At 39.4% G+C, this 25,434-nt stretch overlaps 1 protein-coding gene across 2 annotated transcripts; it reads right to left on the bottom strand.

The window, feature by feature from the left end:
• Positions 1-1,852: 1,852 nt before the first annotated feature.
• THOC1 (THO complex subunit 1) lies at positions 1,853-24,728 on the bottom strand. Of its 2 annotated transcripts, none has more exons than XM_052788661.1 (21): positions 24,560-24,728; positions 23,548-23,621; positions 23,382-23,442; positions 22,600-22,666; positions 21,427-21,545; positions 20,130-20,178; positions 19,526-19,621; positions 19,111-19,235; positions 18,575-18,648; positions 17,850-17,958; positions 16,495-16,626; positions 15,063-15,163; positions 13,118-13,184; positions 12,891-12,941; positions 12,188-12,258; positions 10,775-10,870; positions 9,798-9,863; positions 6,317-6,400; positions 5,936-6,083; positions 4,384-4,462; positions 1,853-2,344 (listed from the first exon to the last, which is right to left on the bottom strand). In XM_052788661.1, exons 1-21 carry the CDS (start codon positions 24,650-24,652, stop codon positions 2,049-2,051), a joined length of 2,058 nt encoding a protein of 685 aa, XP_052644621.1. In that variant the 5' UTR covers positions 24,653-24,728; the 3' UTR covers positions 1,853-2,048. The 2 variants fall into 2 exon arrangements, with proteins under 2 accessions (XP_052644621.1, XP_052644622.1); XM_052788662.1 differs by having other exon boundaries at positions 19,153-19,235.
• Between the last annotated feature and the right edge of the window lie 706 nt (positions 24,729-25,434).

Below are 25,434 nucleotides of genomic sequence, written 5' to 3'. Positions count from 1 at the left end.
TGGCAGTTGAAGAGAGCCTACACCCATAAAATAATTAATCTTTTATTACTGGTCACAGCCTGATAGTTATAAAAAAAATGTAACTGTTTTTCCTTCCCAGAAAGTGTTCTGCCCCACTTGCTTTTTCCTAATTTTGAGATGCATGCATTTATCACACCTGACAACTGTACTACAAGTTGTCTCACTGGGACAGGATACACTTAATAACAAACAGCTGGGACACTGAAAACCCCTTAGGAGGAACAGCAGTTACTACATGGGTCTACAGGCCTGCCATTGTCATTTCTAGTGGAGGTCTTTCTAGGTCTGTCAAACCCTTTAGTTACACCTTAGGGCTGGGGCTTGAAGCCCTGATACAGATCCTCACAGTCAGGATCTCTCCCCAGGTGGGTCTAATTCCAAGCCTGTCTGAAGGCCAGAGCAGTGCTGTCACATTTTGATGAGGTCACACTTGTCAGATAATGCAGAAAAAATCTGCACTCCTCCATGCACAAAATGACACAAGACTGCTGGGTCAGAGAAAGGGATCAAAGCTAAACCAGGGGGATGGCTTGGTGCCCAAGTCTCCCACCTTGAACACAAGCACTGAGATCATGGTTCATGCCTGAAGCATCAAGAATGTAACTTGCTGGTCATGGCTTCCTTCAGTCACCTTCATTGTGGCTGCCCTCATCCCCAGCTTTCCCAGTGTCAAGGTGGCAGGGAGACCACCTTCAAGAACTGTTCAGTCATCCTCACACCCCGCAGTTCACAATACACTCAAGTGCCTGAGTCAAGTGACATCATCGTTACTTTTTGTACCTTCTACCAAATCGTACCTGCAGGAAGAGGTTAAGAGTTAGGCTGTATTATTTCCAATGCCTGTCCCATGGATCTTTCACTGGAGCACCCAATAATCAAATTCCTAATACATACAGTTAAATCCAAAGAGGGGGAGCAGGCACAAAGCTGTCCTCAACAGCTCTGTAGGCAGGAACCTGCCTCCCAGCTGGTAGCAAACCCCCCTGGAAATTCACAGGTACAATGTAGTAACTGAAACAATGCAGAGAAAAGTCCTGTGGCATGTAGTTTTCCAAATACTCAGCAATTATTTTTACTGAATGACACAAATTCTACAGGAAATAGCCACAAAACAAGTTGTAGCTAGCTATACCACCACAAAAATCTCTCAGTTCTTGAGGAAAACCAGATCTAGCTACAGGCAACAGCTTGTACTCATCAACAGATAGCTGTATCCTTAAAAGGAAACCAGTTGTCACTTCTTCACAGTGAACTGGGACAAAAAATAATTTACCTTGTTTATCATGATTCAGGGGAGTTCTTAAATAGCCAAACATATGCAGAGACTAAAGTTAATCATTACTAATAAAAACAAGCATGGAAACCCCTCCTGATTATTGACTAAGGCCCAGAGAGAACTAGTTCTTCAGCAGGAGAGCCAATGGACCACAGCACCCCTCCAAGGACAGCAGTTCTTTGCTGAAAGTGAATACTATGACTTGGATCTCCATCACGACCCTGTTACCTTCTCAGAGTGGAATCACTCACAAACAAACATATGTTTTGATGGTCTATAGCTCCCCACCACCCCAAGCGATGACTTGGAAGTCTTTCGCACCTACCCATGCTCTGAGAAACCACCCAGCAGCAGCAGGGTCACAGAGACCACCAGACGCTCTGTCCAACAGGAGCCACCCAAGCTCTGCTGATGCCAAACCCTCCTGCTGCAGGCTGCACAGGAAGCTGCCTTGACTCTCCATCCTCCCTTTTGCCTTTCCACCATCCAAGGTGAAGCTTCCTATTTCTGGATCAGGATGACTAATCCTTTTCTCAGAAAATCTGGACAACTGAACAATGTTATTAAAAAGTTTTATTGTTTATTGAACATAAAATACCTATCAAAAATCTGTCACCTAGCAACGATAGTCACAATTAACAACAACCACCAACAAAACAGTCACAATTAACAATGATGACAACAGCCAGAACAGTCACAATTAACAACCACCACTGCCACCAAAACCAAACAAGTTAGCATGTGAAGCGTGTTAGCTGCTGCTCTCAGTGTCATTGGTTAGGCTTTCTGCAAGGTCACTTAACCCAGCTTTGTTCAATGCAGTAATCAGATTCTCAGAGGTTGCATGTGCACCCTCCTGATCCTGCCAGGCAACCAGCAGCTGCTTAGCTCTCATCTTCATGTCCTCACTGTCTGACTCGATCTGCCGTATATCAGAATCCTTCATTTCCAAGTAGGGGGCCAAGGCCTTCCACTGCTCCCCGAGCCTTGTAGCAAATGACTCAATTTGTTCGCCCGTCATGGCTTTGTCCCGTTGTACCTCTGGACCTGGAGACAAAAAAAAAAAAAAAAAAAGAGAGAGAGAGAGAGAAAGAATCAGCGAGACACAGGGAACATCTCCAGATACTGCAATGAATCTTCCCTGATTTGCCCCATTTTAAACCTCCTATTTATTTACTAACAGACTGACTTACACCTTTCCTTTAGTTGTTAAAACCTACTCAAGACCTCTGAGAACAGATGGATTTTTACAGATGTATTACCTGGGTTTCAAGAGGAATGTCCCTTATTGCCCACGATAAAGAAAATTGTTTTTTATGTTGTTATCTCCTGTTTGATTGAGAGAAAATTGCTAAAACCTTAAGTATATGAGAACTGCCCCCTCCAAATGAAAACAAGGATTTTGACAGGCAGCCTGCAATTTTCAATACATGAGTCAACTATGATATTAAAATAGAGTGATCTTTAACATTTAATTGTCTTTTAGACTTATCTTAGTCACTTTACTCAAGAGTTAACCCAGGTAAAAAATAGTTTGCTTCCCTTTTACTGAGTTACTAAAGCCTCATGTTCCTATTAGCAGCAGGACCGTGAATAGGATAGTAACTTCAATAGGTAGTCAGTACTTAAAGGAATTTTCTGTCATTCTGGCATCAAGATAAAAGACATGGAATACTGTGCTCTGCTGAGAAGACAAGTGCTGCAGTGATTAAAACATCACTTGTCATGGTCTACAATCTATGGCTTACCACCTATGTTTATTACATGCTTTTAAAGAAAAAACCCTAAAGACTGCATTACATATAATTACTGCATAGAAATTAATCATATCCTTAGTTTTTAGTAAATATCTCACCCTCATGCCACCTGAAGAGCCAGCTGGCATGGAGTGGAAGTTTCAACTCTCTCCAGTGCTTATCAGTCACACTCATTTATCTGAGCTAAACTCACTACATCAAGGGGAAAAGAACGGACGATCACAAACAAAACAACAAAAACACTCAGATCGCTTCCCTTATTTCTAAGCACAATGTTGTATAGCGGACCACAGCTCTGCCATCTTGGCTTTAAGACAAGATGTAAAGAAAGATGTAAAATGAACACAGTGAAGCTCCGAAGGCTGCGTCAGGCAGTGTTAAGCTGAAGACGAGAGAACTTCTCCGCTATTGACGGGGAGACTGTGGGAAAGGTCTGGTGCTGGATGCAATAGGGCAATAGAAGAGAGATTCAGAGGCCCACAGGTGGCTTTCCACTAACAGAAAAATTCTTTCAACAAAATTACCAGCGGTACCCGGTGTGTGCCTTCCATGCCCTGCACACCCCATCTGCCCATGCTGGATCCAAGAGCTAGCACACAGAGATACAACACGCAAGGGAGAAGGTGCTGTGAGATGAAGGCATGAATAAGGATGGAAGAAGGCAGACTCACAGACACGGGAGACAGGGAAGGACACTTGGGAGCATGACATACCAAGGTTACAGGCAAGAGGCAAAAATGGACAGACTGGTTCATGGAGAAGAATGAACAAGAGATAACATTTGTCAGGAAGATATTGCTCTTCTCACAGACAAGCTTTTGCCTTTTAAGATATTTTAAATGAAGAGGAAGTAAAGATCTCAGAGTTGGAATATATCCATTTCTGAAAGTCCCATAACTACTCACCCTAGCAGGGGCTAGAGGGAAGCACGTACCCATGGCAATTAAAGGGCAGAAAGAACAGGAAAGTGGGGCGAGGAACACTCGGGTAGGTTTTTACACAGCAATGCTAGCGTTTCAGCTATAAACACCTACTAACACTGTAAACATACACCACATAGCAGAAAAGGTAGAAAAGGCTCCTAATGAAAGTGCTACTCCAACTCCAACAAGTTGGATGCTTTCAGCGCTGCAGGCCACAAGACTGAGAGGTTGCTACTGGTGCCCTGTGTCCTGAAAAGGCTGCACTTCTTGGTGTGAATGCAGGTTCAAGTTAGAAGCACTGGGGTAACCAGGACTGGTGACCCTCAGCAGAAACTATGATAAAACACAGCTTCTACAATACACATCAAGAGAGAAACTGAAAAGACTGAGAACATGCAAATCTTACTTTCATTGTTTTCCTTTAATAAAGCATCATTATCTTCCTCATCTTCATCTTCGCCTGTTTTTATTTCTTCAGAAGGAGGCTACAATGAAAGAACTAAACATCACTGGATGAATTTTGTGTTTAAGGAGAAATTTTACAGCTCTGTGATTGTCTCTGGAATGTGTGTTAGAATGGAAAACCTCACATGATCCCATATGAGAGTTAAAAATCCCCCAGCCTCCTGTATCCAAACCACCAGTAATAAGTGTTCTAATAAAACATACTATTAACTAAAAAACCTAATGAAAGTATCCACTGACTTCGCAGGATTCTCTCTTTTTCATAGTAACTACAACTAAGTATTACATACCTAGTTTTATTACTTACTTTAAAAAAAACAACCAACCAACTTGCTATGACACCACTAGCAATAAACTTTTTTTTTTTTAATTCTTCTTCACTAATTTTACTCCTCGCTCCAAAATTCCTCAAAGTTTTCTGTACTTTCAAACTTCTTAAAGATGGCAAATACGCAAACAATAAACTTTTCACTCTCTGATTTAGCTATTGATCAGCCAAGATGAACAAAGGGCTTCCTCTTTTCCTACATTTCAATCACAGGTCTTATCTCTGTATTTGTTTCTTGCCACAACATTTGGTACATGACAGTAGTACCATCAGAAATATTGCATAAAGTGATACCTTAATATATTAAACAGCTCTCCCCTCCCAGTATTTTTTTTTCTAAAATTGCTATTAGCATCTAGTTAACTCTGATGGCTGAACAAACAAAAAAGCTATGTATTACAATCCAACCTTTACACCTCAGTAGTTTCACATTACAGACAAGGAAGGTCTCAAATATGGAAGCATGGGTTCATATCCACAAGAAATTGCTGGGTTGTGTGCTAAGTCAAAGGTTTAGAAAATGCTCCCTTTCCCAACTCCTAGTCTCTCTTATCATTGTGTATAAACTGATCCGAAAGACCCCTCCCTGACCTCAAATTTGTACATGAAAGGGTTAAAGCCTTAAATTTACAGCTCCACAAGGTCTATTTTTCTTTACATATTTTAAAAGTCAGGAAGCTGATAGAAGAGCTCTGGTAACTCTTACTGTAAAGCTCTGGTAACACTTAGCACAGTATCTTCAGCTGTACACCCTGTCCCTTTTACTGCCATCCCAGTAGCCACAGCTACTGATATTCATGAGCCCTAACACTGGCTTACACCTTCAGTAAAAGTGGTTTGCACCGCAACATGAGACCCAAGGAACTGGGTACAAATATATTCCTGTCTACCAACCCAGCAGAAAAACTTGGGATTGCCACAGCTGTTTGTTCACAGAATACAAGGCAGAGCTCAGCAGTTACTTGGCTAGCCAATGTTATTCAGTTTAGTGTTACTGGGATCTTCATCGATTAGACCAATTTCACTTGCAATTTTTACTTTACAAGCTTTCCCCCCCCATGTTTTTTTGCCCCCCCTCCCTCCCCATGTACCAAATGGACTGCAGAGAGACAAGCAGGAAGTCAAATGAATTCAGCATTTATTATTGTAGGATAATATTACTTACAGGCAGCTCCTTGGCTAATTTGATTACCATATTTTCTAGATATTCAGGTAAACTCTTGAACTGTTGGTTTGTTGGCTGGAAGAAGTGGGGACTTCTGCGTGCTAGAAGTCTTAATGCTCTCCAGCCATAGTTAGAATTGTTCACAGCCCTATAATAAAATACAAGTTTGGTTGGTAACAGTCTGTCATCTATAAAAGCACAGAAAAAGATCTGCATAATTTCCTGATTATAATTTTGGACAGAATTATATTAAAGTTTTTTGTATATTACTAGAGTCCTGTACAGATATTAACAATACAGAGAGAGAACAGTCTGTTTTCTTTAACAATCCAAACATGAAAGAGATCAAAATAAAGCAAAACACAACAAAGATTAACATACTTATACTTATTCTCAACCATGTTTTCAGGATCTGCTTGTTCAATAGCTTCTTCAAAAAATTCCTCTAATGTTGGCATGTATTCCCTAAAAAATAAAATAAGGAGCTTTAATACTCCTCAAAATCTACCCTAAAATATCTGGTTTTCAGTTCCTTCATACACATCTCAAATTTATCCACAGAAGAAAAAAAACCCCAAACCCAACCTACTCAAACTTAACAATTGCAAATAAGCAAAGAATCTGTTTGATACATGTTGCTATAAAATTATTTACTGCATAACCACTTAAGCATACCAGTAGTTGCTAGCACTGCCTGTTATATGTATTTAAACCTTCTGCCATACCAAAAGGTGACATGAACATCTTGTCAATAGCATTTGGTGAAAAAGGACTATGGGACCTAAGAGAAGAATTCTGGCAATAAGGAAATAAGACTTTCATAAAAATACCCATAACAACTGACTGTGCTCAGGAGTCTAAAATGGTTGTCAGTTTTGTGCAATTTGACAGGACAGGATAAGTAAAATGTGGCCTTTTTAACCCCCATTTCAGTTTCATCTGCTACCAGAGAAACCTAGACTACTATTACTCCCCAATTTCAATTATTTACAATCACTAATTTTAGAGGGGGTAAAATATTAGGCAGCTTAATGTTGTATTGAACGATCCCATCTTAGTGGCTTCCTGACTTGCTCAAGTACATGTTAATTTCACCCCACCATGGTGATCCTTGTACCTTCTGCTGAAGGTACTGCAGTTAAAGTACATTCAATACAGGTCCAAAGTCTACAGGCATCAGCAGAATTTGTTTGAAGTGGACTGAAAAGCATCTGAACTCCTGGACTCAAAGAGATGTGATCAGTGGCATGAAGTCCAGCTGGCAGCCTGTCACTAACATGTGCCAGGGCTTGATACTGGGGCTGGTACTATTTAGCACCTTCATTACTGACCTCCTGATGATGGGACAGAGTGCACCCTCAGCAAGTTTGCAGACAATGTAAAACTGGGAGGAGTGGTTGATAGACCAGAGGGTTTTGCTGCCATTCATAGAGACTTCAACAGACCGTGAGGTTCCTGACAGCCAATTCCTCTGGAGTTAGGGAAAGGGAAATGCCAAGTCCTGCCCCTGGGGAGGAACAACCCCAGGCACCAGTACATGCTGGGGATTGACTGGCTGGAGAGCAGCTTTGCAGAAAAGGTCTTGGTGGACAACATCATGAACATGACCCAGCAATGCACCCTTCTGGCAAAGGTGGCCAGCCGCATCCTGGGCTGCATTAGGAAGAGGGTTGCCAACAGGTCAAGGGAAATGATCCTTTCCTTCTATTCAGCACTGGCAAGATACATCTGGAGTGCTGGGTCCAGTTCTGGGCTTCCCAGCGCAAGAGACACAGGTCTATGCAAAAGGCTGTGCATGGACAGAACATCTGACATCCAAGCAGAGGCTGAGGGAGCTAGGACCATTTACTCTGGTGAAGAGAAGACTCAGGGGCAGTAAATAAATACCTGATGGGGCAGTAAGGAAGAAAGAGTCAGACTCAATGTTACTCAATGAAAGTACAAGCAGCAGCCGGCACAAATTGAAATACTGGAAATTTGACTTAAGCATCAGAAAAAAAACTAAACCACTTTTCTGTGAGTGTGGTCAAACACTGGAACAGGTTGGCCAGGAAGGCTGTGGAGCTTTCACTCTTGGAGAGACATTCAAAACCTGACTGGAGAAGGTCCTAGGCAACTTGATCTAGTTGACCCTGCTTTGAGCAAGGGGGTGGACTAGGTGATCTCTAGAGGTCTCTTCCAACCTCAGTGCTTCTGTGATTTAAAAGACAATATTTATGGTTCATAGGGGACATATTAAAAAGGTGAAAGGGATGTTTCTGTTCTTAGAATAGCTAGCGGTTGCTTCTGAAAGGTATTCAAACCAGTACATAAGGAATCACGACCTAAAAAAATAACAGAAATATTCACAGTGATGAGGACAGTTTGCTGCTATTAACACTACAAGCAAGAAATACAGGTTACTTAAGAGCTGTAGGTACTGTGAGCCAAAATTATCAGTGGTGCAAAGCAAGCTCATAATGATCTGTATTTCTCCTACCTAATGTTTGACAGAGACATATCTGCTTCTACAAGGGAACCTAGTGATCAGTTGTGGGGGTAGAAGCACACTGGTCTACAAATTCACATTAGTTTTGTTTTGAAAAACACATTTTGCCCAGGAAAGCAGTGCCCCATGCATGTTTAAGTGTGGTATTATCACTGACTACGGGAACCAAAGCCAGCATCTTGAAAACCCATCTGATTTGAATCCTGCTATATTTGGCATTATGCAAAAACTTATAAGACAGTTTTTATCCCAAGAACAGCTATCTAAAAAGATGACAGGTAAGGAAGTATTACCCCATTTGAATGAAGACATGGGGAATCAAAGCAAAAAGTTGCAGTCACTTGACCACGTTCAGTCACCAAGTCTGTAATAAAACTTGGAAATGAATCCAGATCCTCCAGGATCTTCTCTTTCCTGTTTACCATGGCATGCATTTTTCTGGTTTATCTCCATTTGTTTAGTTTCAGGGGTTTTTTTGTTTGTTTGAGTTTGTTTATTTATTTAAAGAAGTTGCAGCACAATACAATCATGCACATGGAATCAAAAGCTTTGTTTCCAAACACAGCTCCACCTTTAGCCCTTGGCCCAGTAAAGTCAAGTATCCTGTCGGAAGCCTTCCTGCACATCCCGGCCTCACAAGAAAGGAAGGCACTCCTCTGCAGAGCTCTCAACCTCTGGAAAAGCAATTCCTCCAACTCAGGACATCTGCACAGCTAGCACCTCTCCCCAGGCACCAAGCCTTTGCAGCCACTACTAGCAAAGTTCTCTTTGGGAACTGTCCCATTCCTTTTCCAAGTTTTCATACTAGGTACCATGTCTGCACAAAAGGGGATTATGCTATCTTTAACAAATATAAAGTTATGTAGCAAAGTACATTTTCAGTATTTCCTACAACTGTGCAAGCAGAAGGATAACCAATAATTGTATTTTTCTGCATCTGCACCACTAGTAGATCCTGTATGCACTGGAACAATGCCTGCTAGCCAATTTCCTCTTATCTAGTATTGTTCAAAGCACATGCCTGCTTGAAAATCATAGCTAAACAGCATGCGAACTTCACTAGAGCCAGACGTGGCAATCTTCCTTTATTATATAAGGTACTTAATTATACAATCCTGCTCTACAAAATGGGGATTTCCATCTGGGTTTTAGCTTAGATTTTACTTTACTAAGCAATGAAAACACTAGTGAAGAAAACCGTAAGGAGATTTTAAGACAAAGATTCGTACAACCAGCTTCTCTCAAGACACAGAGTTAAATGGCATACCATATGAGATCATCTTATATACTTTCCTTATGCCAATTTTGCAATTTCATGTGCAATTAGAGTGCTGAAAGTTAGCTTTAGACAACAATGTACCATCTTTTACCTACCTATTCTCAGATTTACAAGCTTCCATGTTATCAGGACATAAATTCCAAAGGCGGGTCAGTTCCTCACTGAAAAGAGAAGCATAAACGCATATGAAACTCCACATTCATCATTCTATCATTCCACACTCCATCATTCAAAGACAGACACACGAAACAACACTACAGAAATTCTCACCCCAAAGCCTTTACAATAAAGCATACCGTACGAGCTTTGTGATACATACATATTAGGAATTACCAGAAATGACAGAAATTTTATCTGATGTTGCAAATTAGGAAAATTACGTATTAAATTTCTGTTAATCTCTTGCTGATCTATGGTCAGAAACAGTAACAAACTCTCCTTCCAAACTAGCTAAGGTCAGGCTATTTTGTTTTGATAAATGAAATAATTTACCACTTTCTTTTTCAGAAGGGACATTTTGCTAAACATTCAGTACAAGGTCTTGAAGCTCAAGTTTCCACATCTAGGTTGGGTGAACTGTTAGAATGAATAGACTATCATTCCTCCTAAAGGAGGAAGTGGAAAAATGCAGTGCTTAATGTCATGCAAAATATGGCATTTTTATTGGAGAGGACATATCAAGAAGAATTCTTCACCCCAGGGATAAAATACCAGTGCGTGTTATTTTAAAATCCATGGCACAGATAGATTTTTAAGCAAAACCATAAGGACTACAAAAGTATAAAAACTGATCCAATGAGTACAAACCACTGATTTTCAGCCTGTAACTTACAGACTATTTAAAAGGGATCTACAAGAGACGACTATAAGGAAAGGAAGCCTACTGCAAGTTTTAAAAGAACTGACATATTCCTTGGCTGTTCTTTCCTGGCAGTTGCAAAATTAGGAAGTTTGAAAATTATTGACTAGAAAATACAGTCAGTGGCAAAAAAAAAAACCAAACCACAAAAAACCCCAGACCAACTAACCAACCAAAACCCAGAAACCCTGTAACAAAAAAAATTCAACATACTTCCCCATAAGGATTTTTTTGTTTGGTCCTTTTCCTAAGAAGTCCTCTGGAGCTGGCCTCTTTCTCACAGGCCTCATTGGCTTAGAATCCAGAGGTCTAAAGAAAAAAAAAAAATCATCTCTTTAGTACCAAACCAGTAACCAGTAACATTCAGAGAACAAAATTAAGCCACTTCACTTCAGCTGGTGACGAGTTTAATTATGATTAAAGTATTCAGGAGGACTGGGATTCCAGGAATGGAACAAGGGAGTGGGGAAGAGGAGAGAGAATGTAAAGTAAGGAAAAGTATTTGCCAAACACCAGAATTAGTTCACTCACAAATTTAAAGGTCTATCAGAGTCCTGATATAGAAAAAGAAGCAAATCACATTTATGCCAGCAGCACATACTTAGTATGATCTACCCTGCTGCTGCGATCATCTGTTCTATGATTGCAAGTTCTCTTTCCCCAGGTGCATCTGATTTCATGGGATCAGAGAATGGAGATCCCAGACCACTGAGGCTAGGGTAAGACCTACCCAAGCTGAAACTCTGGCTGAGATCTAAAGAAGGAGACAGAACATTTATAAAAGTCAAATTTCATAATTTTACTTCTCCCCACCTCCCAATAGTAATTTCTCTCTTCTCACAGCCCCTCTTCCTTTTCTGCAAACAGATGAAGTCATGAAAAGGTGGCTCCACCTGATCTCTCCATAAAAGGAAATCTTCAAAGAGAGATTGACCCAGCTGCTCCCTACCACAAAGAGGCTACAGTCTGTGTGTAGAATAAATAAGGATGGAAGAGGAATGTTTGGGCACCACCTCAAGATAGCCAAGTAGACATATGGAGTCAAAGTTCAAGTTTTGTCACTAGTTAGTAACTAATAACACAGGAAACCTTTCAATGGCAAAAGCCACCTAATCATAATTTCCTTTCAGGTAAGCAATCACCACCAAGTATCAAACCTAACAAGGTACATAAGAGGAGAACTGTTACACAAAAATCCAGGTATGCTGCCCCACCAAAGCCTTAACACCAAAGGCTTCATTAGAGGCAATCCAAAGCAGTATATAGAAGTCAGGCACTAACTTCTTCAACCTAGCATCTGCTGAAGGCAGGAGGGGAGACAACATGCTTCAGTCTCCTCAGTCACTGGATCCTTGGTATTAAGAGAACAGAACATTGCCATGAGACAGTGAAGAATGTTCTCCTGAGACCCCGCACATACATAACCACCGCTTCAGTAACATAATGAAGCCTTAAGACTTCTGGCAGAAATCTAGGAGCCTTCTGCACACATAGAAGGGACATTCTTCTATGCAAATCTTAAAGTTGTGTGAATCATTAATGTTCGTATACATCGTGGGTACATATTCTGAAGTTGAACCACCATTTCAAACAAGCAGCAGCAAGCTTCTACTTCATAATAGTTACCTTTCTTTCACAAAGCTTGGGCAGCCCTCATTTTTCCATGAGTTCCAGTTTTCTTCAGTATTTAATATATGCTACAGAAACATAATATTGCACATTATTAGGGTCATAATCACCTTCAGAGTTGACCCCAAAGTTTTTAACTGAGCTATTACAATTAGAGAAAACTTTGTTATTTTGTATTTCAGCCACTATTTTGAAGGTCATCAGTATAATCTTAGGCAGCTGGTTTAGTTTATTCAAAAATAGCGTAGGTCCTCTCTTCAATAATTGTGGGAAAGGCTTTATTTCTCCTTTTCCAAACAAGAAAATAGAGGCAGCCAAAGTAAAGGAAAAAACAAAAGCAAGAAGACAACTTTTTTTTTTTTATTTCCACTTGCATCTTATTCCTATGTCTTTGGGCACAGCACTCCTTTCTGTAAAGACTTTTTAAATTTTTTTTTTCCCCAATAACCAATGTCTCCTGTGTGTACACATGGACATATATGCACATTTCCATTTCTCCCCAGGAGAAGGAAGAAAAGGACATTAATGAAAACATGGGAAAAATGTGACTACAAAATAAAAAGATGTTATGAGACCTTTTTTACTGAGATGAGATAAAAGTTCTCGGACATGATATCTATGTTCCAAAAGCTAGTTTAAAATGATACTGCTTTTTTATGCTCTATATAGACTTTGTTCAGACAGGCACCAAAGTACTTACCTCTACCATTTTTGAGAATCTTTCCCCATCTGGAGGATTTTCTGAAAGAAGCTATGATTGGGACGGAGGAAAAAAAGTTAACTTTTTGCATTATATTTGTACAGACACAGAATACATAGAAAAAAACCCAAAGAAAACGGTGGTTACTGCTTCAAAGGTCACTGATACAGCATTACACAATAAATATTTTTCCATGTAATTTTTATAGAAGTATCTACCGTACCAACCTGGTAAACCGCTTTTGTAGTATCTTCAATCCAAAGAGACTGTTCATCTGTTAGAACATAGTTTGAACTGGAATTGGAAAATAAAAAACAAAACAATGAAACAAAAACCAACAAAAAAGTGTCATTAAATCAGCTCTTTCTTTTTTTTTTTTTTTTTTTTTTTTTTAAATTTGAAGAGTTTACTACACACCAAAACAGTGCTGAGGACACATCATTTACACTACATGCTTTCTGAGGGTCGTTAGAGGGGATCTGAAGAAAGTAGTTTGAATGTGCTCTGGTCTGGTCCCATGGACTGACCACTCATTAGTTTGGGGAGTTAATTAGATGTGCTTGTGGAATATACTTTCAGGTTTAGCTTCATCCAACAGCAAGTCCATTTGCATGATTCAAGATCACATCAAAGCACAGCAAGTGGGTGCAATGAAAGGCTTACTTAAAAAAACCCCTCTCCTAACCCCAGCTAAAGCAGTACTGTAGACAAACCATAGTAAAAGAAACAATCTACCGGCTGTATACAGAACACCGACCTTGAATACCTCAAAACATGAATTCTATATAGCATAACCTGAAGTCTTTAAACAAGTCACTTGGTACATCTAGAATTATAATGCAATCAGTAAGTAGAAGTGAAATGAAAGGAACACAGAAATAAATCCAACATGGTCCACTTCATTCCCAAGCAGAGACCAGAACTTTTTTTAAACTCATTAAAAATCAGATGAGAATCTAATATTTGTTGTTCACTGGTTCAAGAAGAATCCATTTGAAGTATAACTATTAACACTGCATTTACAGTGTTCCAAAGCAATATAACAGCAACCAGCTTCTTATGAAGCACTAGGTACCTTAAATAGCAAATATGAACATGATAATGGCTAAGTCAATAACATGAGAAAGACTTTTAGAACTAGCTTCTCTTAGTTAATAGGATATAAAAAAGCTCATCTTTTTTAAGGAAGGGAATAATTAGTATTATTTTACAACAACTGCACCAAGTGTTATACTATACCATTTATATGTCACACCATCCTTGACCACTAATAAGAGTGCTTTTAATGAACACTTTAATGAATTGTCATTCAAATGACTAACTATCACCTCTACAGGACTGAACTGCAATTCAGAACACATGAATTCTATTCCTTCTCTGCCACTGGACTGCTTTGGTAAATAATCTATAGAATGAGAATAATGATCCTAATCCAGTTTGCAAAGTTCTTTGAGATCTGTTTATAAAAAGCAGTATATTGCAGGTGAAAGACAGCTGCCTTAAATGTTAATCATTATGTGCACATATGGTCAAGGGCATAGGAAATAAACAGAGAGTTAGGATTTTCTTCAGCATAACATTAGAGAGTAGGAAAAGATAGGATAATCACCACTGTTATTTTTTGCTATTTTAGACAGAATTCTGTGGCACACTAGGAAAAACAAATCAGCAACCAATGCCATATTTCAGAGTCAATATAGATTCCAAATGATGCCACATACAAGCTTGCATTGGTCTAACAACTAGCAGCTGCCAAAGATAATCCTTCCCTCTCATGGCTGGCACTCACCTTAAGCAAGCTTTAGTGGCCTCTACTTCTCTGAGACCCCACTCAACTCGCCAATTTGGCAGAAAACTAACTCTGCAAAGACGAGCAGAGTGGGTTTTTGCTAGTTTAGTAAACTGCATAAATTTGAGTGAGTCTAATGAACACTAGAGCCACTGCAACGGATGGCAAAGAATCACACAGAGAGGAGCAGAGAAAGGCAAGAATGAGACCTCTGCTTTGCTGCTATAAAATAACTTCAGCCACACCCTGTGTTTACCAATCCAAGGCCCTGCAAGTTTCACAAGAACCTTAGAACAAGCAGGCATAAACTCCTGTAAAATATTTTGGTTTATCTCCAAGTTCTTAGCTCCTTATCCCCAAAACACAACATATTTCCACATTACCTTTTAAATTTGACCTGTCCCTTTAGATACTGAAATAGTATTAAGTACTGCAACAAGATGTGACGGCGAAAGTTACTGTCACTCAGCTGTAAATCCATCAGCTAAACAACAACAACAAAAAAAGAATTACACGTTAAAGAGACTAAATATGTGTAAGTGAAAAAAATCCAATAAATGTTTTCAGATAAAAACAGTCTCCATGGAGTTTACAACAAGATGATGGTAAGTCATTACAAAAGTTCTATTCAGTACCACCTATACTTTCAGGACAGCGCTTCACAAGGTACTAAGATGGGTAAACTGTCATCTAGCACAATTTAAGAAAGACCAGCAAAATTTCTAATTAAATCAATTTTTTAAAAGCACGAGGAACTGCTTGTAAAAGTATCCCTAGATTTTTAACTAGTTTCATACTGCTGGATTTAACAATATTCACTTTGAAGTGAACAAGAATTTGGAAAAACAAATATTCAAATATTTCAGTAACTGCAGGACAGCTTGCTCCCTTCTCCTATGAACAACTGGCTACAACATAAGGATTCAGCTACCACAGAAGCGTTCACTCTCATCAACAATTGCACAGTGACACACTGCTTAGTTTCTACCCTATGTGCTGCAGCATGATAGATCATACAAAGGGAGCATTTGAAGATTCTTTAAAGAAAAAGGCCTTTGACTACTGGGTGTTAATTAAGCAACCAGTTCTGCATCTTCTATACTATGTTATTTTAAAATTGTCAATACACAGGTCAAAGGCTTATGATGAATTTACCTACTGTTCTATCCCATAAAGAGAAAACTCATGCTGCACTGAGACTTGCTTTCTGTCATCTATTAATGCATGTATTTAAAAGTTAGTTACATATTATTCCAAAATGAAGACAACAATTTTAGAATTAAATTCAATAAAGCATTGTATTTTTGACTTAATATCAACAGAATTAAAAACTCTCAAGATTTTTTTCAAAGCAATTTTAAACAAGACCATTATGAGGCAGAAAATACAGTTAGCACATCATCAGCCAAGTTTTGAAAATGTAATTCTAAAGGCAATAAAAAAGCAACAGATTTTTAAATATTTACTCTCTTTTAACTTCCCTTTCTAAATGTAACAGTACAAATCAAATGCAATATGTCAGCTTTATTGCAGACTCTTATTCCAGAAATAGAAGTCCCTCAATCATCAATTAACAGAGGCCATCCACAAAGAAAGAATAAAATAAAAAAGAACAGAATAAATCTATCTAAATAAAGTGATCAAACGGTGTAATGGGAGTCCCTATTTGCAGAGACATTCAAAATCCAACTGGACATAACACTGATCAATCTGCTCTAGCAGAGAGCTTTGAGAAGGGAAGTTACATTAGACACAGGTTCCTTCCAACCTCAATTAGTCTGTGATTCTGAGGGAAAAAAAAAAAAAATCACATACCTTTTCACTAGTTAGGAACTTTGCAAAATATACATGTTCTCCTCCTGTTTTTAATTCTTCCAACTTTTTTCGGGAAGCCTGAGTGTCGTCCAATTTGTAACTTTTGAAAACAGCCAAAACTTCTTCTGAGTACTATAAAACAAGAGTTACTTACCACATGAAAATAACACAAAAACTATGTAGTTAGAGAACTACACCAGACTCAGTGCCAAGCAAGTGAAATAATTTGGAAACTTGCTATCAGCCAGTTGAAACAACCCATTTGCCACCAATGTATAGGGCTTCTCTGAACACAACAAATGACAGTGAAAGTGTTACTTATCATTTCAGAACATCTAAAAATTTGGAGTATTCAAAATGTGCTAAGAAAAACAATGTTGCAGGTTTTGAACAGTGTACAATTGCTTTGTTGTTTACATGCTACGAAGAAAAAAGGTCCACATGACGACAGTGCTACATTCAAACTCAATTTAAGTTGTTCAGAATATATACAATGAAAGGTACATCAGTGAGTCAAAATTGCAGTGCTGCTCGTCAAAAAAATCAGTTCAGAGCCTTAAAGCTGCAATAGAGAAAAACTAAAAAATTGCATCTGAAAGACTTAAGCCTGGCCTTGTTCAGTTTTTCTGAACCACATGTGGGGGTTTTTTTGTGGGTTTTTTTGGTGTGGGGTTTTTTTTTTTTTGACAGCTGAGAATGTATACCTCATTAACTAGATTTATATTAGAACATCTGAGCAGATGTTACTTATTACCAGAACACAGAGAATGAAGATTAAAAAAAACAACAGGCTTCTTGCTATTAAATAAACACTGAGTGACAAATCGTGAAGAAACAGTAGCTTAGCAATAAATCATCCTCAACATTCATACTAAGCAAAATTGAAGCAACTGGCTCAAGAGGACATTCAAGTCATTGCTTCTATAAAGAGATTTGCTTTGTTAGAAACCTATCATCATCTTATGATCCCACTGGGATCAATATGACTATTCAAACGTAAGATCTAGGACTAGGTGAAACTGTTTATCCTCTTGGGAGGGGGGAACCCCAAACCCACAAGTTCTGCTTTTTGCAGCTGATAAGTCACAAAAAAGGTACTTCTGACATTGCAGTGTATGAAGTCTCTCTGTTATTGACTTACACAAGTTTTATTAGGGGATTTACAGTACATCTTAATATACTGTTTACCGTCAAAGGCTCACTTTAGAAAACAGCAAAACGCATTTCCTCATGCACTATTATTTTTCAATGACATTAGCATGTGAACTGTTCTATGCTTATGCAGTCACTCTCCTACTTGTGTAAACAGTGATTTTAACTTAGGCTGAATGGTTGAAAGCATGAACTCAGATTACCTTAAGAAAAGTTTTCCATGAGACCTTCTCATAGCACTGCACAGGATTTCTAAAATAATCTTGAAGTGACCAGAATTTTCTATACAGGTTATAATCTATTGGAATGGAACTGGGGAAAAAAAAAAAAACAAAAAACCCACCACAATATTGAAAACGATATATTAAATTCAAGTCCACTCAGGAATGTGCAATTCTAGAAGATATCATTCATTTTGTAAGTGAAACAATGAGTCAATAGCAAGCCCTTAGAGAAATCTGCAATTCAGAAATTGTCCCTAAAAGAGTTTTCCATCCAGTCTATTGTTACTTCCTCACCATAAAAGCAAAAATAGTAAGAAAAAGGGATCTTGGGAGTTTTTCACCATCTGGGGAATGAAGAGGAGCACAGCTTTTTCTCCTAAAAGCATATACAGCATGTACTAAGAATCCCTGAATACCTCTTACAAGAACAAGTTTTATCAAGATAATTGGGAAGATTGTCAAAAAGACAGAATAGCAGTGGTTCTCAGCCAGGGTATGCAACTTTTTCCAAATATCTGTAGATTTCTTTCTTTTCCAGGCAGCTCCACTTAAACCGATTAAGACACTGCTAGGTTGTATGTAATCTTGAGAAGGCAGGAGATAAGTAGAATTCTGAGTACAACATTTAAGAATATTTCCCAAACAGCTCCTTCCTTTCACTTCATAAAGTTTTATTTCAACTTTTAAAATTGCTGTAAGCTCACCAACTTGTTGGTGCTTCATCATCTCCCATTTCACCTTCTTCTACGTCCATTCCTTCTTCTCTCTCCTCAGTGTGCTAAGAGGAAAAAAATAATTTAAAACTTATACAAATGCCACTATAACTTGCATACAGTTTTCAGAGTGTTCTTTATTTTAAAGATTCCATTATACTTTAGATCAGAAAGCTTAAACTGGTAATTCAAAAGATCTCTAAAATTTTATTCCAGTAAAATGCGCAACAAATTCCTGTCTTAACGCCTTACTACACTTTGCAATGGTAGCCTGACTTCTCTTGAAAAAAGCTGAAGGGACAGCTCTATACTCTGTACACTGTGGGGAAAACTTAGTACAGTACGTGACAGTGCTTATCCCTCACAATCAAATCAACTTTTTCCCCCTCAAAGTCTGCACAGTTTAATGTACCAGGTAACATGCCTATTTCCAGAATCAGCTTGGTCTGGAAGAGGGACAACCAAATTATGAACATACAGTTCCAAACATTAAGCACAGTAGCACAATCTTGTGCAAACAATCTTACACGTTTACTGCAGAATGAGTGAAAAACGACAGGAATTTTCACCTTCTGTCCTAGAGTGCTCTCGTGTTCGTTGGTATTGAAAACAGTGACATTTTCCAGGTTAAACTGACTCTGCAAGTTAAGTCCTGTGAAAAACAAAGGGTCAGTCTCAGAAGTTGTGAAGCTCGTAAGTCTGTTCATTCAGTTAGTTCTGAGATGCCGATATTAAAATTCTCAGAAACAGCATTCAAAACTCATTTGTTGTGGTTTCAAACATGAAAGTCACTCACAATATTAAGGGTATCTTAGTTCTTGTCTGTACAAGTGCAAAGTTATTTTCTCCAATTGGATTTGGTCCGCAACCATCAAACTTAAAAGATTCAGCATATTTTGTCTTTGTTAGATGTTAAGTGTGATGAAATGCAAAAAATCTCACCTGACTTTTCTGAAAGCGGAAATAATCTAGCCAAGAACAGCTGAATTCTTCCACAGAAGACTGTGTTTTGTGACTTAGATAATCTTCTTAGGAGGTCTAAATATTGTAAGAAGAATATTAGTATTTATCCCTCTTTCAATTTCTCATACACTAGAATTCAATACTTGCTAATTACATGACCTACATAGCTAATGAAAGGAAGCTAAGATTTGTAAATTTAAATGCTAGTAACTTCCTCAGATCAGTCATATTTTTTCCAAATGCATTCTACCAATTCTCCTAACACCTTCAACAGCAATAAGTTCAAATGAATCCTACTCAAATGCAGCCTCTGATATGGGCCTTGTCATTGCTGAGGAATAAATATTTTTCAGACATTCTTCTGTAGCGACCTCCATTGATGAAGAGATTTCCCTAAGGTCAGAATGACTTTGACATTAATCGGCAAGACTCATGAATATCTGCTAAGAGGAATGATCTGCCTATTAACTTTATTACTTATTGAACACATCTGAATGCAAATCATATTATTAAACTCACTTTCATTTGGTGTGATAGGGAGTTCTTCAATTCCCCACCACCCCCCTGAAAAACTACAACTCACCATTGCACATTCGTAGCAAGTAATTTTTCCCTGCAGAGTAAAATGTATTCTGAAACAGAGTAAAGATATTTAGATCATTAAGAGATCACAAAGCCTTCCTGAGCAGAATTTTAATTCAATCACAAGCCATGAATAAGTATGAGTCATTCCTACTGTTAACTCCAAATTTGAGTCTTCGCTTAAATAAGGGGCAGGTTTCACAAAAAGGCAACATAAAACAAGCAGTCCTAGAAATTCCAAGAAAGCTTAACACACAACATTTAAATCCAGCCTCCACACAGAAAAACCACATGTGACAATGCACTGTAAGAGCAGCATCCACTTTTTTTTCCTGGAACACACTAATTTTTTTTTACATTCATTGCCTTTATTATTCCATGCATTATTTATACACAGAAGCAAAGAGCAATACACAAAAGATTTAGAGCATTCACAGTACTAGTAATTTGGCAGCAGGAGAAAGAAATTGCTAAATACTTGAATGAATGACAAAGAACAGTTTGTGAATATATCAGGGGACACAATGTTATCTGAAACAGAACAGCCTGAATGAGTGCCTATGGGAGGTAGTCCTGGTTAGGAAATTCAGGTTAGGAAAACACAGAGAAACTAGAATGCTTTTCAGGTGTTACCAAGGATACTGAGATCCAAGATTTCTTATGATCTTGGAATAAAATGTGGGCAAGTTAGGACTTCTGCCCGAGACCATGAATTCCCTCTTTAATTAACAGCACCCGCAGCACAAGAAGCTCAGCAGCCTGTCGCAGCAGCTCTTCTGCTACAGCACCATGGTACAGCAAGAGCATAAAATGCTCACGCAGGCCTCAAAACACCAACTGCTCCTCAAGAACAGAAATATTTTAGGGCAACATATTCACCACTCTATAGTCCTGTAATGGAAAGCTCATTAAGGAAGTGACCAAGATTACTTCTTTCCCTGCAAACTGGAGATGGAAGAATCTCCTGCAGCTCTGAGGAAGAAGCTGAATAATAAGTCAAGAGAGAAGCTACTCATACAAACTGTCCATCAGAATTTAAATTTCCAGTTTCTAAATGTGACAAACACTGTATACTGTAGAGAAAGGAGTTAGGAATAAAATATCAAAATTATGATTTCTTTTATTATTAATTTTCTGACCTCTGCTGCCCAGACATTTTTAAGCCTCAAAACAAAATGTGCTCAATGCTACTATTTTAACACAAACAGATACAAAGACAGTTAAAATCTGTTTGTAAAAAAGGTTCAGGTAGACAGAAGCTTTGGTACAACTGTATCACATTTTGGAAAAATGCCTACCGATTTCCACGTAGCAACATTTTTCTCCACAAAAGTGAAAATTTTATCACACTGATCCAAAGGCAGGCAATCCAGAACATCCCCCAGAAGCACAAAAGGGGTTGATGCAGTGCAGATACCTATGACGAACAGGGAATACTTTATTCAGCAAGTGTGAACTGAAATGCAAAGATGCATGGCAGTTGAGGGACATTATGTTAAAAAAAGAAAAAAGTTCTCCTGGGTTACTACAAATCCTAACAAAAAGCTTGGGCTAAAGCGTGAACTTTCATTGAAGCTATTTCTATATGTACACATATGCAGATGAGCTTTACAAGAGCTTTGCACTAACATAAAACAATAAAGAATAACTGTTCTAAAAACCTCAAAGTCTGAAACAATGTCGCATCTCTTTGCAGACCGCAAGTGAACTCTTTCAGACTTCTAAATCCAGTTAGTTACACTACACACACCCATGAATTTTGAGAGTCTTTTCCTCAGTAAAGCACCACTAAAGCAGTGCTCCAAGCCTGTCTACCCACACTCTGTAGTTCAGTAGTGTCTCCATTCCTCATAATCACAGGTCTTGTTATTCTACAGTTCATGAAAAACATATGTAGTTGAGCTATACTTACTAAAACAAACAAGTATTTGATGTGTAATGTGAACAAATAAACAAAGGGAAGAGTGCAAAAACCCTTTCAGAAGGGATTATCACACCGATTTCTGACACAAGAGACAGATTCAAGTATCTTAAAACAGACATGTACCGACAGGCAGTACTGGGAGACGAGCACAGATATTCAGAAGTTATTTCTGTCTCTGCCAGCAACTAACAGAGAAACCTACAAGTCATTTAACCTCTCTGCCTCAGTGGTCTCATCTCTGAAATTATGATGGGAGACTTCTAAGCATTTTACAGGGTGGACAAAGATAGAAAATGCTAATTATGTTGCAACCAAAACCCTGCAAATTCCTCTATTAAAAAAAAAAAAGATTCCAATGCAAATGTCACACATATAACTGAATTTAATTTTATTAGACTTCATTCCTCTCATGAAACAGACTTAACCACTAGCATAAGGGCCGCATATTATCAAAGCCAACCGCTGTAGATGACTCACAACAATCAAGATTTTAAAATTCCCCTAAATGGTCCCTAAAACTGCCAACAGATTTGAGAAAGATGCTCACCTTCTGTGACTCCATTAATAGCAAGAGAAATAATTGCCAGGAGATTTTCACACGGAGCTTTGTTTATCTAAACAAACAAAACAGTGTTAAACTTCTCTATTCTGACCTAAATATATCTAACAAAACTGAAGTTCTTGGTTCCAAGTAGGCATATTTGAAACAAATATTGACATTCAACTTCCCAAAACTTCAGCCTATTAAATCAGACCTGTCAGTTAACTATATGAAGTTTTTATTGAGTGAGCAACATTTCTTGACTGCTTCCAGCCATTAAAGACCCTACAATACCTACTGTATAGAGTCATTTACCTCTGAAAATTAATATACCACATGCAACCTTCATTCAAGTAATACCAACAAAACATTTATTTGATTCCTTTCATCATTCTTTTCAGCTGACCAGCACCTTTGTTACCTGCTAGTAAAGATAACCCACTCCACCCTATGCTTGAAGTATAGTTGTAGAATAATGCATACTTATGAACTAGAATTTTAAGATGTAGCAGACTTTCATAAGCACTATGAAGAACTGCTGGAAAAGGCTAAGTCAACACCTCTCACTAAAGTGTGGTATCTGTAAAACACTGCCATTCTGTCCTACCTACCAATCTCCTTTAATCATCTATATTCAATGTTAATTAGATAACTTTTACATAATTCATGTTTTTAATAAACAGCATTTCCTTACACTAAAGTCAGTTGCTGTTAAAGTAATACATTAACTTGCAAATAGAAATTTGAGCTTTATCAAGAGATAAGCTGTAGCAGTTTAAAATACTTACTATTTCTTCTTCTACAATAACTCTAAAAGCTTGATCCAAGGTACACTTCTTTTCATTTTCACTGCAAATGCAAACATTCCACATCAGTTAATAACAACTATTATGGACAAGATTACTAAAAATTATCTGAGTAAGCACCTTTTAAAATCAAGCTGCACGCACTTACCTCCCAGGAACGTGGTTAAATGTGTTCAACAATGGCTTGATACTTTTGTTATTCAGAGCCTCTCTGGTGGATGTCTACCAAAATGTAAAGAAAGAAAAGTTACAAAAGCAGAAGGATCTCCTCCTTCCTCTATCTGACAGTGGACAGAAACACTAAGGAATCTATTTGCCACATACCATGTGTCAGTTTACAAAGAGAACTTTGTAACAAGGAGGGTAAATAACAAGTGCCTAGCAAATTAGGCATGTGAGCCAGCTGAACATCACACCTCAAACCTGGACTAAGAGTGTGGTGAAAATAGTATTTCTAAGAGAAACACAGAGGAATATGCTGTTGTGACCAATACTGCATCTATGACAGTCCCACAAACACATCTTCACCTGCCCCACAGGCAGGTTATGGTTGTTTGGGACATGACTCCTGCTAACAAGACGGTCTAAAAATTACTGTAACAAAATAAATCTAACGGAACAAGTGTCTGTGCTTAGACCGCTTCTGCACAAATCCCATCCCCTCACCCGACAAACTGGGCCGCAGATGGCGGGATCCAGAGGCCTAGGTACACATCCAGCCCCACCTGCTCTGGCAACAGAAAAGCATCATTCAGCAGAGGCGCAAGAGATAAGCACAATAAGCTACGGACGTTTTGTTGCCGGGGTTACGCCATAACTTAATTTTATTTTACATTAGTTTTAGTTAACTCAACAGCAGATCGTCCCCTTGGCGGGCTAGGCTGAGCCAGTATGAAGCCCTGTGCCCCAACTTATGGCGCTTTATCTCGCCTGCGCTGAACGCCCGTTAAAGGAGAGCCCGGGCCCCTCCTCAGCGGGAGCGCCGGCCGGGCCTGCGGGCCCAGGACCGGGCAGAGGCGACCCAACCCGACCCGGCCCGGCCGCGCATGCGGAAGGGGAGGCAGAGCCCCACACCGGCGCCCGGACGCCGTCTCCCGCCCGCCCGGTCCGGCTGCGAGCGGCAGCGAGGGAGAGGGGCCTCCACCCCCGCCCGGGCTCACCGTGAAGCGGAGCCGCGCCTCGGGCAGGCTGAAGAGCGGCGGCGACATCGCTCCAACCGAACGACGCTCCGCGGCGCGCGCCGATGACGCCATAGTCCTCCGAACGGCTCAGCGTACATCCTGAAGACCGCCCGCCTCCTCTCCCCACCCCGGGCCGAGAGAGGGAGCACGGCGCGCAGGCCGGCTGGGGGCGTGGCTGCGGGCGGCCGTTCCTGGGCGGTGCCGGCGCCTCGCTCTCGTCTCCCGCCTCCCGCCTCCCGCCTCCCGCCTGGGGCCGAGCGCATGCGCGGGGGGCGGCTGTTGGGGTGGCGTGGTGAAGGCAGGAGCGGGGAAGGAGCCGGTAGCCCGTCGTGTTTGTGAGTAGGATGTTGTCAAAGTGAAAATGACTTTAAAAGATTTAACGTGTGGGGGAGTGGCAGATGTGGTTGTTGTTTCTTGTGATAGCCACCTCAGAGCCACAGTCTGCCACCAGCTTCAAAGTATCACTGAAGGAAGAATAGGAATTTTTATATCCTTGGTAAAATCACCTCAGTGCTAACAATTCACAGGTTGAACAATACCCTATGGATACCTCCTTCTGAGTCACTTTTGATGGGAGTTTAATCATTGTTTCAGTGGTAAATGTCTGAAATAGCCCTGCAAAAATAAACAAATGTCTATTATGAAATTTGTAATTTTGTCTGGCTCAGCTCCTTTAAAGACCACATTTTCTAGCTAGCCTAAATAACGGTGGTTCCCAGACTTGGCTGTTCACAGTCCATTTCCAGGCTTGGGATTCTTTGTCTTCCCATGTTCAAGCTTGCAGCTATGAGTTGGGAACCCTTGCTGTGCAGTGTCCAGCCATAAAACCCTCCCAAATATATACCTCATCGGCC

This window comes from Harpia harpyja, chromosome 5 (assembly GCF_026419915.1).
Source record: "Harpia harpyja isolate bHarHar1 chromosome 5, bHarHar1 primary haplotype, whole genome shotgun sequence".
In the NCBI taxonomy this organism is placed as follows: Eukaryota; Metazoa; Chordata; class Aves; order Accipitriformes; family Accipitridae; genus Harpia; species Harpia harpyja.
Note: the sequence above shows the minus strand (reverse complement) of the source record. Positions and strands in the feature narration are given on the sequence as shown.